Source organism: Centroberyx affinis, unplaced genomic scaffold, assembly GCF_046629955.1.
Source record: "Centroberyx affinis isolate AG114_WGS23_722 - 3 ecotype Tasmania unplaced genomic scaffold, CSIRO-AGI_Caff_v1 ptg004442l_1, whole genome shotgun sequence".
Classification (NCBI taxonomy): domain Eukaryota; kingdom Metazoa; phylum Chordata; class Actinopteri; order Beryciformes; family Berycidae; genus Centroberyx; species Centroberyx affinis.
The window spans coordinates 12,501-29,852 of NW_027282113.1; the positions used below are offsets into that span (position 1 = coordinate 12,501).

Here is a 17,352-nt window from a genome sequence, read left to right on the forward strand (position 1 = left end):
TTTTTTATCGAGGAAGCAGTCGTAAAATACATTCAGTATTACAGATTTGTCCTCGCTTTAGAGTTAGAGACAGAACAAACAAACAAAGAGAAAAGAAGAGAAAAGAAAAAACAAAACAAAAACAAAGACATGTATACAACTATCCCCTTAACCCTAACCCCCTCCCACCTTCTTGGGACTTTACATCTTGTCACACCAAAGGCATCAATATAGTACAACTGATCAGTTTGAGTTATCAATGTATTGGAGAAAGAGATGCCAGATCCTGTTGAGCTGTTTCAGTTTGTTTAATAGCGAGAACCGTATTCTCTCCAGGTGAGAAAGTTTTACTATTTCTTCCAGCCATACTTTGACAGGTGGGACCTCTTTGCCTTTTCCCAAAACAAGTGCATAAGATAGCAGTTGTTGACAGTTATTAAGCAGGGAAAACTGATCGGAGACTCCAGGCACCACCAGAAGAGGGTCAGGCTCCATTACTGTATGAAACATATCTGACAACATTTGGAATACATTAGTCCAAAATGGAGTTACTGTAACTTAGGACAGAGAAGCTTAATATCTGCACACGTGTGATTTATATTCACACATTGTTTCATATCAGCTAAACACGACACAGCAGTTAACCGTCTGTTCAGTTCTGTCATGATGCCTGATGAGTCGGAAGACTAGAAACACAATCAGCATTTCATTTAATTCGATTTCAATTATTTTACTTTTTTTTTTTATTCCATTTCATTGTATTCTTTCTTTCAGATGGTGTTTTCTGTCGGTAACACTTTACAATAAGAGTAACCATGTTAAGGGTTAGTTAATGCTTAATAAGCATTAACTAACCTTTAACTAACAGTTAACTAATGTGTAATTTACTAATGGTGTTCATGTTAACTAAGGTATTCATTTATACATTATTTAATAGTTTATAAATAATGTATAAATTAATACCTTAGTTAACATGAACACCATTAGTAAATAATTACCAGACACATTAGTTAACTGTTAATTAAGGGTTATTTAATGCTTAATAAGCATTAACTAACCCTTAACTTAGTGACTCTTATTGTAAAGTGTTACCTCTATCTTTAAGTCCTTTACCTTGTATGATGTTTTATTGACTTTTTAAACTATATTTTTGTTGTTGTACAGCACTTCTACAGTAACTCGGTTTTGAAAAGTGCTATATCAATAAAGTTTATAATTGTTATTTATTTTGCCAAGACATAGGACCTCCAACATGGCCGCCATAGGACACGTTACATCACCTGAAGTAGTGCAGTCAGGAAAATGTTGTCATGTTGCTGCATGTTTTAGTTGCTTTAGTGATATCTCTGCTGTTGCATTACTGTTTCTGTGTTCTGTTGCCTTCTGAAAACAACTAGCTATCTATGCTGCATTGCTTGCTTGCTATTTTGTTTTCCTTTTTCCCCTCTATTATTATTCTTATTATTATTATTACTATATTTTATTCTTTTTTCCGTCTCCTTTCCAAATCAAGAGTCATTGTACATCTTGACAGAGAGAGAGAGAGAGAGAGAGAGAGAGAGAGAGAGAGAGGAGGAAGAAGTGGAAAAGTGGAGCTGCACTGACTGTAACTGGCTTTGTTCATACTGTACATCTGAGTGGATGATGGAGAGATAAGGAGGGAGGGATGACGAGAGAGAGAGAAAAGGGGAGAAAAGTGCAAATGGAGGAATTGTGGAAAGCTCAAAGGTAAGAAAGAAAAGCGATGGAGAGAGAGAGATAAAGAGAAGGTAAGAGGGGAGAGAATGATGGAAAGAAAAGTAAAGAGAAAGAGAGAGAAAGCAGGAAAACAGTAAATAGAAACAAAGAAAAGTGATGAGAGAGAGAGAAGGGTCTCCTTTCCCAACCAAGAGTCATGTTACGTCTTGCCAGGCCGTCAATGTAAATTCCTTCTAATTGACTTGACTGGTTAAATAAAGGTTAAAATACAGTTTTTTGTCATTCATATTTGTATTTATTTATTTTTATTTAACCTTTATTTAACCAGAAAAGTCCCATTGAGATTAAGAATCTCTTTTTCAAGGGAGACCTGGCCGGGAGACAAAATTAAAATTAATTGTTAATTAATTAAATTAAAATTAAAAAGAACTAACCAGGTAAATTAAAAACATTGACATCTTAAGGAATCTGCCTCTAATTCTTTCATTTTGGATTTAAAAGCATGTAATGAGATTAATTCATTGAGTTTCAAGTCATTCTGCAGCGTATTCCATGCTGAGGGAGCAGAATACACAAATCCCCTTTTTCCAATTTCCGTACGGGCGTTTGGGACAGAAAGCAGAAAGAAGTCCTGAGAACGCAGAGAGTATTGTCCGGCACTTTTCTGCGTGATAAAGACACACAGGTAGTAAGGAAGCAGACCAAGAATCGCCTTATATATGAAAGTGTACCAATGACAGAGCCTGGGAGGCCAGAGCAGGACATCCTACAGAGAATATAACTCACAGTGCTGAGTCAGAGCTTTACAGTTGGTAAAGAACCTGAAGGAAGCATGGTGTGTCAACCATATGAGACACTGAGCAGAGGTATGCATATATTAAAGATCACCATAGTCCAACACAGATAGAATATATAGTTCCATACTGTCCTGTCTGCAGTGGTGGAAAGTAACTAAGTACATTTACTCAAGTACTGTCCTTTTTTTTGTTTTGTTTTGTTTTGTTTTGTTTTGTTTTGTTTTTGTTTCTGTGTTTTGTTTTTTTTGTTTTTTTTTTGTCTGCTTGTTTGTTTGTTTTTACTTATTTATTTGATTCATTACTGCTATTCTTGCTTCTTATGTTTCGGTTTTATTTTTGCATTTTGTATTATTATCATCAATATCATTTATTTATTATTTGTTGTCGTTGTTATTGGCAGCAGGCCACCTGTTTAACGTTCATAGGGGATAAAATGGAAACATTTGGAAATACCTTGCACAATTTGTATTGCACAGTGTTACTTTGATTAATAAAAAGACCTTGGAAAGAAAGTGCTGTACTTAAGTAGAATTTTGGGGTACTTGTACTTTACTTGAGTATTTCCAGTTTCTGCTACTTTATACTTCTACTCTTCTACTTCTTACTAGTTACTTTGCATATTCAGATTAACAATACAAAATATAATCAACAAATAAATTATGATGTATTTATTATAGATTAAGATAAAACTTTACTGATCCCCCGGGGGAAATTTACAAACTACCCCGCAGTAAATAAAGTCATTAAAATCAGCTTCACCTTTACCAGCTGCAACATTAAAGTGATGAACACATTAATGCATCAATAATTATAATAGAATAATATAATATACATTATTCTGAAATGGGCCATTCTGCATAATGAGTACTTAAAGTATATTTTGATGCTAATACTTTTGTACTTTTACTTAATTAAAAATTTGAATGCAGGACTTTTACTTGTAACAGAGTATTTCTACACTGTGGTATTGTTACTTTTACTTAAAGGGTAACTTCGGTATTTTTCAACCTGGACCCTATTTTCCCAACTGCGGGTGTCTAAGTAACTAATGGGGACAACAATTTTTGAAATTGGTCCAGTATTGAGCGAGATCGCTTCAGCCGGCAGCCGAGAAACGGGCTGCAATGTGATCCGACGGGCAAATGAACCGTCAATGTACGTCCACTAAAAGAGCTTGTTTTGTTTTTGCCACTGACAGGCTCAGATTGTTATTATAAGTGTCTGACAACATTATGGAAAGGACTCTATACAGAAATGAAACGTACTTCCTTACCTTTAGCCAGAGCCGTTCTGCCTTTAGCTCCTTCATCCGTATACTCTGGCTCAAATAAATACGGGCGGCCATCGAAGTCAAAGGCCTCTTCCACGTTGTCGAAATCAGGTAAATATTCAGCCATGACTTAGAAAATATTTTAGATAACATTGAGCTACGATTTCTGTACTCCAACACGACAAACTCCCCCGGCACTCCTCTCTCCAGCTCTCACTCACTTCCTGCAACAACTAAGCTCTCGCGAGACTTGAGCGAGACTTGGTTACACACAGACCGGATCAAGCGTAAGGTAAGGAAGTGCGTTTCATTTCTGTATAGAGTCCTTTCCATAATGTTGTCAGACACTTTTAATAACAATCTGAGCCTGTCAGTGGCAAAACAAGCACTTTTAGTGGACGTACATTGACGGTTCATTTGCCCGTCGGATCACATTGCAGCCCGTTTCTCGGCTGCCGGCTGAAGCGATCTCGCTCAATACTGGACCAATTTTAAAAATTGTTGTCCCCATTAGTTACTTAGACACCCGCAGTTGGGAAAATAGGGTCCAGGTTGAAAAATACCGAAGTTACCCTTTAAGTAAAAGTAACAATACCACAGTGTAGAAATACTCTGTTACAAGTAAAAGTCCTGCATTCAAATTTTTAATTAAGTAAAAGTACAAAAGTATTAGCATCAAAATATACTTTAAGTACCAAAAGTAAAAGTACTCATTATGCAGAATGGCCCATTTCAGAATAATGTATATTATATTATTCTATTATAATTATTGATGCATTAATGTGTTTATCACTTTAATGTTGCAGCTGGTAAAGGTGAAGCTGATTTTAATGACTTTATTTACTGAGCGATCTCGCTCAATACTGGACCAATTTCAAAAATTGTTGTCCCCATTAGTTACTTAGACACCCGCAGTTGGGAAAATAGGGTCCAGGTTGAAAAATACCGAAGTTACCCTTTAAGTACAAGATCTGAGTACTTCTGCCACCACTGCCTGTCTGCAGTGAGAACACACACACACACACACACACACACACAGACACACACACACACACACACACAGTCCCGGCCCCTCACCACTTGCAGCAGAGCCAGGTACCCGGCTCCCACGTTGTCGAAGTTGACCTTGACCTTGCTCCAGTAGAACTGCGTGTCGTTGAGCGCCAGGCAGTCGGTCTTGTTGTTGACGAAGGAGGCGTTGTAGATGAAGCCGGTGCGGTTCACGCAGCGGCCGAACTTCCCGGCGAACAGGTTGACGCCCATGATGCTGAAGATCAGCCAGAAGATCAGACAGACCAGCAGCACGTTCATGATGGAGGGGATCGCACCAATCAGAGCGTTCACCACCACCTGGAGGGAGAGGGAGAGAGAGAGAGGCACACACACACACACACACAGATACACACATCCATACACATACACACAGACACATACAGAGCATAGAAGAAAACACAAACATACACAGTTAGCTTTTTTTTTTTTTTTTTTACAATTTAAACAATTCTTACACTGATTTTTCAAAATTCATTAATTCAGACATGGCAGAATTCAGTTTTTGGTAGATTGTCCGATTGGAAAGCTTAGGCCAATGGTTCTCAACGTGGGGTCTGGGGACCACTAGGGGTCCTTGAGGGGATCCCAGAGGGTCCCCAGCAAATTGATGAATTATGAAACTTTAGCATTTATAAGAAGTTAACACAATTAGAGGAATGGCTGTTTTGTTGTCTCAGATAGTAATGGAAAACAAAATAGGCTAATATCTAACAATACAAATATTCTCAGATTTGGGTCAAATGGGGTCTGTGGGCCTAATGTGGACTACATTAGGGGTCCATGATATGAAAAAGGTTGAGAATGACTGGCTTAGGCTACCTGTCAAGTGATGAGAACATTTGACCATTCTGCTGCACAAAACTGCCAGACTGAGCCACGGATCATTTAAGAATAGTTACTGTTTAGCTTCAGAGCTGCTACAGGTTCTAATTTAATCTGCTAAAGTGTTAGCATGGAGCTACCATCACTCTACATAGTATACCGTATTTCCTCTAATATTGGCCCGGGCCTTTATTTCCCTCAGCTGCAGAGGGCACCAGGCCTTTATTGGAAGCAGGCTTATATTAGAGACAGGCCTTTATTTCTAATTCCCTCTGTTTGATAAGTATATTTGCTCATATTTTAGTACGAAGCCTCCTTGTTTTCTGATCTGCTTCTGTTGGGGTTCGTTAGGTAGCCGTTTTTTTGTTACTGCGACGCATTACCGATAATTACGGTAATCGGCGACGGCACGCTCCAGAGACTTCCTCCGGCCGAGCCGTCTTGTGGCATACCGCCATCTTGTGGCACTTGTACGTTACTACAAACTACAGTTACATTATATAACAGGCACCAGGAGTTTACCGGTATCCACCGTTGTTTTTTCCTTTGTTTTTTTCCCCGGCCTGTATTTGGAGCCGGCCTTTATTTGTTCGTGTCGACCACGGCCCCGGACATTATCGGAGACCCGGCTTTTAATTGACTATTAGAGGAAATATGGTATAAAGCTAAAGCGTTAGCATGTAGCACTGGAGCTAATGATCTACTGGAGACACGTGGATGATTTTGGTGTTTATCTTCTCATCACTTAATGGTTTAGTTGAGCAGCAACAATCTACCAAAAACATTGTGAATTCCCTCGGCCTCGGGACATTTACAGCACAGTCGACATGCAGTCGGTTATCATGGGGAAACAAGACAAACACTTTCACAGACTATCCTACACTTGACGGTTCGGGCATGCCGGAGAATCTGGCCGATGAGATTCTGTTTCCTCCTTTACATTTTTGACTTCCCTAGCCTTCTATTGGCTGCTTGTAATGTTGATGATCCAGGGGTTTTTAGCTTGTTCTACAGCTGAACTCTCTGCAAATCACTCAGGATAAGAGAGTCAGCTTAATGACTGTAATGTAAAATGTAAATGTCAGTCATGGCGTGCGTCCCCTCTATTTTAAGCGGGATCATTTTGAGCGAGCTGATTGGTTCCCTCCCTGCTGTCTGACAGCAGAGGAACGCTTTGCTCGGGTTTCAGTCTGGAGGAATGTGGATTTCTTATCAACGGTTTGTATTTTTGGGGACAATTAGTTTCCTGCCTCCTGCTGGTGCAGAGAGAGAGAGAGCTGAGACGGCTAGTGTCAGCGCTCTGTCACACACACACACACACACACACACACACACACACACACACCTACACACACACACACACACACACACACACCTACACACACACACACACACACACACACACACACACCTACACACACACACACACACACACATAAGGACAGACACACACAAACTGTATAGAAGCACGTGAGCGGGCTATTGTTGTCCAAATGAAAACACATACACACACACACACACACACACACACACACACACACACAAAAGCAATCTGCCGCTCAAGCCCTCCTCGCTGTACCCATAACGCACTGCTTCTACCCAGAATGCCGTGCTGAGTGAGCGGCGTGGCGCTGAGTGCGGAGCATTTGTAAACCGGCATGAGACCTAATCTTATTAACCAGATAAAGAAGAGGAGGAAGGAGGAGAGAGGAGAGGAGAGGAGAGGAGGAGAGGAGGAGAGAGGAGAGGAAAGAGGAGAGGAGAGGAGAGGAGAGGAGAGGAGAGGAGAGGAGAGGAGAGGAGAGGAGAGGAGAGAGAGGAGAAGGGAGGAGGAGAGGAGAGGAGGGGAGAGGAGAGGACAGGAGGTGAGGGGAAGAGAGGAGGAGAGAAGACAAAAGGACAGGAGAGTAGGAGAGGAAAGGAGAGGAAATGAAACAGGAGGAGACTAGAGGAGAATAAGGAAGGAGAAGAGAGGGAAGGGGAAGAGGGAAAGAGAGGAAAGGAGGAGAGGAGGTAAGGGAAAGAGGGGAGAGGAGAGGGAAGGAGAAAACTAGACGAACGGAGAAGAGAGAAGAGGGCAGGAGGTGAAACAGGAGAAAAGAGAGGAGACGAGTGAAGAGGAGGAGACAAAGCGAGGAAGTGAGGGAAGGAGGCGAAAGGAGAGGGAAGGAGATGAGGAGAAACTTTTCCCCCAGCATGCACTGCTTCATGAACTTCATGTGAACCGGAGCATCAGTCAGCTTCTGCTCCTCCTGTCAGCATTTTTAACTTCTGATCTAACTTTAATCCACATCTGACATCGTCTGTCCTGCTCTGTTCCAGAACAAAAAAAATCCATCACATCATCAACTAAAGGTCAACATTCAACTGTTTAATATTTAAATTTTCTGCTATCGTCATAATTCTTCTTCATTCTTCTTCAATTATCATTTTGTTATAGTAGGCGGGTCTGTGTGCTTTTTGGTACTATTCTATTTTCTTTTCCGAAACCGAAATGTAAAAAAAAATGAAAAATGAATGGTGATTTGATTTTCATTTCAAAATCCAAAAAATAAAAAAACAAAATACAAGGCAATTTTTTCCTGGTTTAGAAAGGAATTAATTTTCCTGTTCTCCTTTGTAAAACAGAATATAAAATAGTAAGAAAACAAAACAAAAAAAAAGAAAAAAGCCTGTTTTTTCATATTCCGAAACCGGAAGTTGTCGTTTCATTTTTGGATTTTGAAATGAAAATCAAATTACAAATTCGTTCAATTTTGGAAAAGAAAATAGAATGACCAAAAAGTACATGGACCTAGGTGTGAGTTATCTCAATTTTCATTTCAGAATGAATGTATTTGAATGTTTTAAAACCCTCGGACCAAGACAAACTTTTGGGAAAAGCATTGCATGGATTTAGGTGTCAATAATCTACCAGTTTTTCTCAGTTCTTTAAAAGTTTCTAGAGACAGGAGGTTTCTGCAGCACACTGACTGTGACACTGACAGTAATACTGACACAGATACAGACACAAATACATCACAAGTCATCACACTTCATTCAACATGCAAACATGGAGTTTGTCCTGTATCTTTTCTGAAAGAGAAAACCTCAGAACTGTGAGGAAACACTGAGAAGACTTATGATGCTTAAAGAAGTGGAAAACAATGAGAAGAGAGACATTAAAGGTGATGAGATGAGATGAGATGAGATGTGATGTGATGTGATGAGCTGTGATGAGATGAGATGAGATGAGATGAGATGAGATGTGATGAGATGTGATGAGATGAGATGAGATGAGATGAGATGTGATGAGATGTGATGAGATGAGATGAGATGAGATGTGATGTGATGTGATGTGATGAGATGTGATGAGATGAGATGAGATGAGATGAGATGAGATGAGATGTGATGTGATGTGATGTGATGTGATGTGATGAGATGAGATGAGATGTGATGTGATGAGCTGTGATGAGATGAGATGAGATGAGATGAGATGTGATGTGATGGGCTGTGATGAGATGAGATGAGATGAGATGAGATGAGATGAGATGAGATGTGATGAGCTGTGATGAGATGAGATGAGATGAGATGAGATGTGATGTGATGTGATGTGATGTGATGAGATGTGATGAGATGAGATGAGATGAGATGAGATGTGATGTGATGTGATGTGATGTGATGTGATGAGATGAGATGAGATGAGATGAGATGAGATGTGATGAGATGAGATGAGATGAGATGAGATGAGATGAGATGTGATGAGCATGCCAGGTGAGGAGGAGCGAGCTGGGAGGAAAAACTGTCAGAAACACTGAGATGATGAATGTGTGTCAAATACTTTAAAAGAGGGGAGCGCTTGATTTAAGGAGGAACTAAACTCTAAACCTAAATCTGTGTGAAGCCTGACATCTAATGGTGAAAAGTAGGGTACTGAAATGGCCATCTGCTATTGGCTGATCTTTGGTACCAGGTGATGTCACCACCTGTTGTTCTCTATAGAAGGTGACATCATTGCCTGGCACCACATATCAGCCAATAGCAGATGGCCCTTTCAGTAGCATGCTGTTTAGCTTTATGTCAAGCTTTATGCAGATTTGGGTTTGGGGTTTAGTTCCTCTTTAAGTTATCTTGTGTTAAATTATCTAACATACGTTCGACCGGCATCTAAGCCACGCCCCCTTCTGGAGGACAAACAAACCACTCTCACCGTTACACTTGGCTAGCTAGGTAGCTACATGAGAACTTTCCACTCCCTAAAGTAGGAAGTAGATTGAGCCATAATCCAAAATATGTCCTGTAGCTCCACAAGTAGCTTCATCTTTCCCTCCTGTAGAGTGTGAAAGATTTATTATAAAGTTGAGTTTAATTCACCTTGTCCCAAGTCCCAAGTCCCAAGTCAGTCTCAAGTCTTGGGGCACACATCTAAATGTAGATTACCAAGTCAAGTCCATGTCATTAATGTCAAGTCTCAAGTCTAAATGTAGAACAGCAAGTCAAGTCAGAACAAATCAAGAGTCCAGTATCAATTTAATATCTTAAAGAAAACTAAATATCTAGGACTTTTCAATGCAATATGGTTTTAATAGGAACAAATCAGGTCAAGTCTCAAATCTTCTCTTCATACATCAAGTCAAGTCTCAAGCAATTCAAACTGTGACTCGTGTCTGACTCACGTCCGAGTCATGTGACTCGAGTCCCCACCTCTGATTCACCTATATGCCTTTTCACTGTAGGTCAGACTGACACATATGACTCATAGCATAGAAAGTGGAAGACCGTATTGATGTCTGCGTGTTTTTACATTTATTTTATTCCATAACAGAATGTTCTGTCCATCATGGAATAAGATAATTGCTCAACAAAGTACCTTTCTGTCAGGTACGACCCCATATTTTCAACTAATATTGGTCTCAGTTAATCTCAATGAATCTCACTAACTCACATGACGCAGTGCCGGTGGGACGTATCGGGTTAAACCAAGCGCTCCCCCGGCAGCACAGAGCATGCTCAGTTGGTGTCTGTGTGGTTTAATACTGCCTCTTACCCTCATGCCTTCAAACCTGGACAGCGCTCGGAGCGGCCTCAGCGCCCGCAGCGTGCGCAGAGATTTGATGGCTGCAAAGTCTGAATAACCCAACGTGTTCGCTACCAAACTGACCAACGATACCTGGAGGAGAGAGAGAGAGAGAGAGAGAGAGAGAGAGAGAGAGGAGAGAGAGAGAGAGAGAGAGAGAGAGAGAGAGAGAGAGAGAGAGAATAGAGATAGAGAAATATAATAGAAAGATAGAGAGAAAGAGAAAGAGGAAGGTAGACAGAAAAAGACAGAGAGAAAGGGAAGGATGGGGATAGAGAAAAGCAGAAAGAGAGCAAAGAGAGAGAGAGAGAGAGAGAGAGAGAGAGATGGGCAGAAAGGTAAGGTAAAGAGAGAGAAATGGGGAGAGTGAGAGATGGAGGTAGTGAGAAAGAGTTAGGGAAAGGTAAATAAAGAGAGAGAGAGAGAGAGAGGTAGATTGTTTTGGTAGACAGGTAGGACGGAAAACGTACAGAGGTGCATAAAGAGTGGAAGTGGTGAGAAAGAGAGGATAGGGAGGTAGGGAAAGAGAGAGTGAAAAAGAGAGAGAAAGGTAGAGATGGAGATGAAAGAGAGAAAAAGGGGAAAGATGGGGATAGAGAACGGTTGAAAGAGAGCAAACAGAGAGAGGGAGAGAGAGCGAGGGAGAGAGAGAGAGAGAGAGAGAGAGAGAGAAAGAGAGAGAGAACCAGCACCATTAAAGTCTAGTCTAATCAAAGATAGTGAAAGCGTGAGAGATAACACTCTTGAAGCTCTTGTTAGTGTGGAAACCTGCTGATGAGGAGGAGACTGAGCTCAGTTAGCTTCATGAAGAGCTAAACACTAAACACTGAGCTCTCCTGCAGGACCGGGGAGAGAGATAAAGAGATAAAGAGAGATGAATTAACAACCAGAACCTGCATTCAGACCTCAGATACTGGGTCACTACCTGAAGTCCTGCAGCAGAGGACTGACATGTTCACATTTAGCATCAGAGAAGAAAAAGAAAGCTGCTAAAACTTATTCTGTTCACCTGAAGACTCAAAGGTTACAAGGAAAGACAAATATATATGATGATCAAACTGACAAAAGATTAACATCAAGAAAATACTAATATTTTTCATTATAACAAACTGATCGGTAACACTTTGCATGAAGTGTTCATTAACTAATGTTAACTAATACGTTCATTAACATGAATTAAACATGAATAACGACATTAACAAAGTAATACATGAAGAGTTCGAGTTTCAATTTAGACAATACATAAACATGTAGAACAACATAATGCAGTTTATTGTGTTTATTGTGTTTAGTGTTTATTGTGATGTAATAAGAACTCATCTTTGTTAACGTCACTGTTCAGGCTTATTTCATGTGAATAAGCATATTAATTAACATAAATAACAAACATGTTTACCAACATTAATTAATGCAGTTGTTCATGTGTATTTAGCATTAACTAATCTTTGTTAATGTCGTTATTCATGTTTAATTCATGTTAGTAAATGCATTACTTAACATTAGTGAATGAACACTTAATGTAAAGTGTTACCAGCTGATCTGTAGAAACAGAAGGAATTATATGAAGTGTGAAGTCTGACAGCTGTGGAGGAGAAAAGCATTATGTTTATTTTAAACAGTGTATGAGCTGGAGAAAGCAGAGGAAAGATGGGAGAAAATGGTTAGTTTTGGTTATTTATGTGATATTCTGGGAAACCTGTTGCAGTCCTCAAATTGTGGAAAAGAGAGGGATCAATATTGTTATTCAGCCCCAATGAACCACTGTGTTTTTGTCATGTGGGTCCAACATCATTAAGGCTTTGACAGGAGTTGATATTGCAGACTGTTACGGTGTCACAGGTTTTCAAAAATATAAGTGGCAACTTGTGGGTTAGCATTTACATCAAAATTTGTGAATTTTTAACAATGTTTTTTGGTGATTTTGGTGAGTCATTGAAGTGCTTCAGGTGTTTTTTAGAAGGCGTTGATAAGGTGAGAGTTCAACTGAAAACCTCACCATCCAATCTTAGTCAATCGTAATCTGTTTGACATAACTTTTCAGTCTTAAGTCTTAATTTTAAGTCTGAAACTCAGATTAAGTATTGCAGACAGGAATACAGGCAGCAATGAATCAGCCTTAAACTGGTGTGACCACAAGAGTTAGAACAACAGTCTGAGTTACTGACTCCTGTCCAGTCTAAAATACCATCGACCCCACGTCAAAAACACAGACATCACCTCTACAGCCCTCTACAGCCAGCCAGCTAAGACGCACATCGTGACAGAGCGGTCGGTCGTAGGTTGGCGTTGCCACCGGCGGTTCCGGTAACGTTCCCGGTGGGTTCCGGTGGGTTCTACCGGTTCTTACCCTCATACCGGCGAAGCGGGACACGGCCCGGAGAGGACGCAGAGCCCTCAGCGTCCTCAGCACCCGCATGGTGATGATCTGGTCCACACTGACGGCCCGGGCCAGCATGCCCAACACCGAGATCTACAGGGTCAGGGTTCAGGGATTAAAGGTTACCCAACTCTGAGAACTATAGGGCTAGAGTTAGGGAACCATATGGACTATACCACAGAACCTGAACGGATAGAACGGTCCTTCCACTGTTTGTCATGGTAATTTGTCTAGTGCAGCATAAAATGGTGATTATGGAATTTTAAGTGTTAGTTGCTATGGTGACAACACAAGTCTGGACATTAAGGCCACGGCCACACTGCTCCGTTGTGTCTGTCCGTCTCCGTTCATTTCAATTCATTTTCAATGAGAGCTGTCCGTTGCCCGGGCAACGCTGACGGATTTGTCATCGTCCGTTTAGCAAATACGACGTTCCTACTGTTTTTTTTAAATCGGCGAACACGCTGACGTTCCAAAACAGCCCAACGGACAGAAATCTGTCAATAATTCTGTCCGTTTTCTGACGGATCAGTGTGACTGCGGCTTAAGTCAGTAAAGTCTGTCTCACTGAGCAGATGAGTCTGTTAGCAAACTGTCAGAACTCAACTGGAGGCTAACGTTAGCGACGAGGCTAACGTTAGCTTCATCACAGACTGGACTTCTCTCTCTAGCTCTTCTAGTCAACATTAGCATGTTAGCAATCCATGGCAGCAAGGAGACAGAGAAGCTGCTTTGGTTCTTGCTGTGAAACCTCTCAGCTCAGTGACTTGCTGCACAGCCTGCGTAACGTTTGCGTATCTGATCTTGTTGCGGTCCAGGTGCAGCTCAGCAGTTTAAGCTGCTAGCAGCTCTGTATTGTCCCGTCCGTCTGCTCGTTCTGCTGCGCATATATCTACATTTTACCTCTGGGGAAGTGAACACAGTTATCTAGTTTTGCTTATTGTTCCATAAACAACTCAAGCTGTACCACATGGAACATTAATTAATTACCATACAGGAGTACTCAATTCATTTTTGCCGGGCCTCTGGAACCGGCCTAGAAGAGTGAAAGTAACTGACTGACTGACTGACTGACTGACTGACTGACTACCCATTGTTGAAAGTCGCACGAGAAGTGGTGTCAAGACCTACACAGTCATGGTGGTATACGTGATATTGCGGTGTGTATCATGGTGTGTTTCTGCCCCCAGATTTCAAACTGGAAAAACATGGTGGCTCGTTTGGAAACTTTCTCTTATATTACGAAAATAGTTCACCGAAATGTTTTTCTGAAAACATTTGAGGCGAGAAATCAGCCATGCAGTTGCTGAGTCTGTCTTCATTTTACATCGGCAACAGCTAGTTTAAAAGTTTGTACACAGACCCTTTGTCTCAAAAACATAGTTTGGTAACAGTCAAGACATAAAGGGGCATAAATGCCCCTCTGTCCAACATTGTATTAAACTCAAAATGTCTCCAGGGGTCAATGTGGCTGAAAATGACAGAGCAGGTCATGGGCAGAACATGTATTATACTAGGGTGTGAAATCCAAGTGGAGGCCCGGCTGGCACTAGGTCTACCTAGTCTTGTTTTTGAGAGTGTGGGCGTTCTGTCAAATAGAAGCTTCTCAGCAGCTATCCGTGGATAACTTCATCTCTGAAAATTTTTTGAGTGACATTGCGAAATCTTGACATTTAAATACATTTGTAAGTCCGTCAAAAATAGAAGCCATGCGTATCTCCAGAGTTGCGTGTGCGACCCGGCTCGGTCAGCTGATCTGTCTCATGCTGCAGCTGCTTGGTGAACAGCTGAGTGTCTGATCCGACTCTTCCTGCACAGACGGACGGAACAGAAACACAACCGGTGCTGGGCCGTCATACAGAAATGAATAAAAATGGCCGCCGACCTGGAACACGGATTTGAATTGGAAAGACCGTTCTATCCAAGTTCTGTGCTATATACCCAACTATGAAACCTGAAACCAGGTTATGGAACCAGGTCATGGGATTATATTAATGATTATTCATTCCAACAGTTAGATATATGGGGCTGAGGAAACACAGTGAGAGCAATGGGGTTAGGATCAGAGAATTCTGTTACAGTTCATGTCACATCAAACTCTGAGTCCTGTCTCAGATCTGCATGGTTTGGTCTCTGTCTCTGCTTTAATGACTCAACCTCTCTCCCTCTCTCTCTCTCTCTCTCTCTCTCTCTCTCTCTCCTCTCTCTCTCTCTCTCTCTCTCTCTCTCTCTCTCTCTCCCTCTCTCTCTCTCTCCCTCTCTCTCCCTCTCTCTCTCTCTCTCTCTCTCTCTCTCTCTCCCCCCAGGCTAGTTCAGCTGAATAAAAACGTCACAACACACAGTGTCACTTATGAAGACGGCCAGGCGGAAAACACCCCGAGAGAGAGAGAGAGAGAGAGAGGGAGAGAGAGAGAGAGAGAGAGAGTCAATTTCCATGTGAATGCATATGTATGGTGTGCATCATGAACTGTGTGTGTGTGTGTGTGTGTGTGGTTTTGTGTGTATGACTTTGCCTCTGTGTATGTATGTCCAAAAGAGTGAAAGTGAGAAAGAGTGCGAGTTTCCAAGTGTGCACAGTTGTGTGTGTGTGTGTGTGTGTGTGTGTGTGAGTGAGCAGAGGTTGAAAAGCCACTGCTTATCGCTTGGCCAGAGGCTGTGGACCTTTCTCTCTCTCTCTCTCTCTCTCTCTCTGTCTCTCTCTCTCTCTCTCTATGTCTCTCTCTCTCTCTCTGTCTATGTCTCTCGCCCCTGCTATTTGTGTAGTTAATGCAGTGCAGCGACATGCAGAACAAAAGACAACTATTGTAACACACACTACCTGATATAGAGCAGAGAGAGAGAGAGAGAGAGAGAGACTACTATATGAATGATACACATTTACTTCCGCTTAGCCAGCTCTCTCTCTCTCTCTCTCTCTCTCTCTCTCTGTTTAGCTGTTTGCTTTCATTCACCTCCTCTGCTGTAAGCACTGATCATAGTACTGTGTGTGTGTGTGTGTGCAAAGAGAAAACACTAATTGGTTCATGCATGATCTGTTGAAAACCCCACTGAAAAAAGAGACCTAACCTCTCTCTCTCTCTCTTTCTCTCTCTCTCTCTCTCTCTACCTCTATCTTTAGTCCAAACCCTCCCTCTCTCTCTGATCATCCCTCCATCCCTCTCTCTTTCCCTTTTCTCTCCTCCATCTCTCATCTTTTTGCTCCCTCCCTCGTTTCCTTTCTCCCTCCCTCATTCCCCTCATTCCCTCACTTCACTGCTTCTTCTCTCTCTCCATCTCTCTCTATCTCTCGTTCAGATTTCCCTCCATCTCGCCCACCTCCCTCTCTCTCTCTCTCTCTTTGTCTCCATTCTTCAAAGAAAAAAAATCAGGAAAGGAAAACGAGAAAGAAAGAAAACAACACCAAGAGAGAAAAAAGAAATAAAGAGAAAGACACTAGAAAAGAAAGACAAACTGATTGAAAAAGAAAAAGAAAAAAGGAAAGAAAGAAGGAAGCCACCGCGCTTTAATATCTGTGATATTAGTGAGTTTACTGAAGCGAGGAAGAAGGACGGATGGAAAGAAAGAGAAAAGAATGAAAGAAAAAAGAAAGAAAAGAATCAAAGAGAGCCTCATGTAATGAAAGTGATGCTTGAGCCCAACAGACTTGTGTAATCAAAAAATGAATAAATAAAACAAATAAAAAGTAAACAAATGAAACTTCACCACCTTCATCATCATCATCATTATCACTGTTACATCATCAACATTATATTTAATGTCGGCTTCATATCATCATATTCATTACTGTTAGCGTTGTCATCAATATAATGATGATGTCAGCTTTGTCATTATTGTCACCACTGTTACATCATGTTACATTATGTTAATTGATGTTGGCTTCATCATCATTGTCATCATTATCATCATCATCATCATATTCATTAGTCATCAATATAATGATAATGTCAACTTCGTCATTATCATCACCACTGTTATGTCATCAATATTATGTTAATTTATGCCGCTATCGTCACTGTTACACAGTCAACGTCATGATAATGATCATGATAATAATCAGCTTTGTCATCATCATCATCACTGTTGCATCATCAACATTATAATTGGCAACTTTGTCATTGTCATCATCATCACTGTAACATCGTCAAAGTTACAATATCAGCTTTGTTGTCACCGTCATCATCACTGTTACATCATCAACACTGATAATCACCATCATGTTCATCATGGTGATTAACATCATCACAACTTTTACTGCCATCATCATCATCATTTTTATATCCAGCTTCATCTTTATCATCAT

At 40.9% G+C, this 17,352-nt stretch overlaps 1 protein-coding gene across 1 annotated transcript in view; it reads right to left on the reverse strand.

Moving 5' to 3' along the window:
* Nucleotides 1–13,145, reverse strand: part of LOC139665092 (sodium channel protein type 4 subunit alpha B-like) — a gene marked incomplete at both ends in the record, with an annotated part of 23,515 nt that extends 10,370 nt beyond the window's left edge. The window contains 3 exons of the mRNA XM_071544059.1: nucleotides 4,822–5,094; nucleotides 10,646–10,768; nucleotides 13,023–13,145. Of these exons, the coding sequence (XP_071400160.1) occupies nucleotides 4,822–5,094; nucleotides 10,646–10,768; nucleotides 13,023–13,145 (519 nt within the window). The remainder of the gene's footprint in view (nucleotides 1–4,821; nucleotides 5,095–10,645; nucleotides 10,769–13,022) is intronic.
* Nucleotides 13,146–17,352: the final 4,207 nt, after the last annotated feature.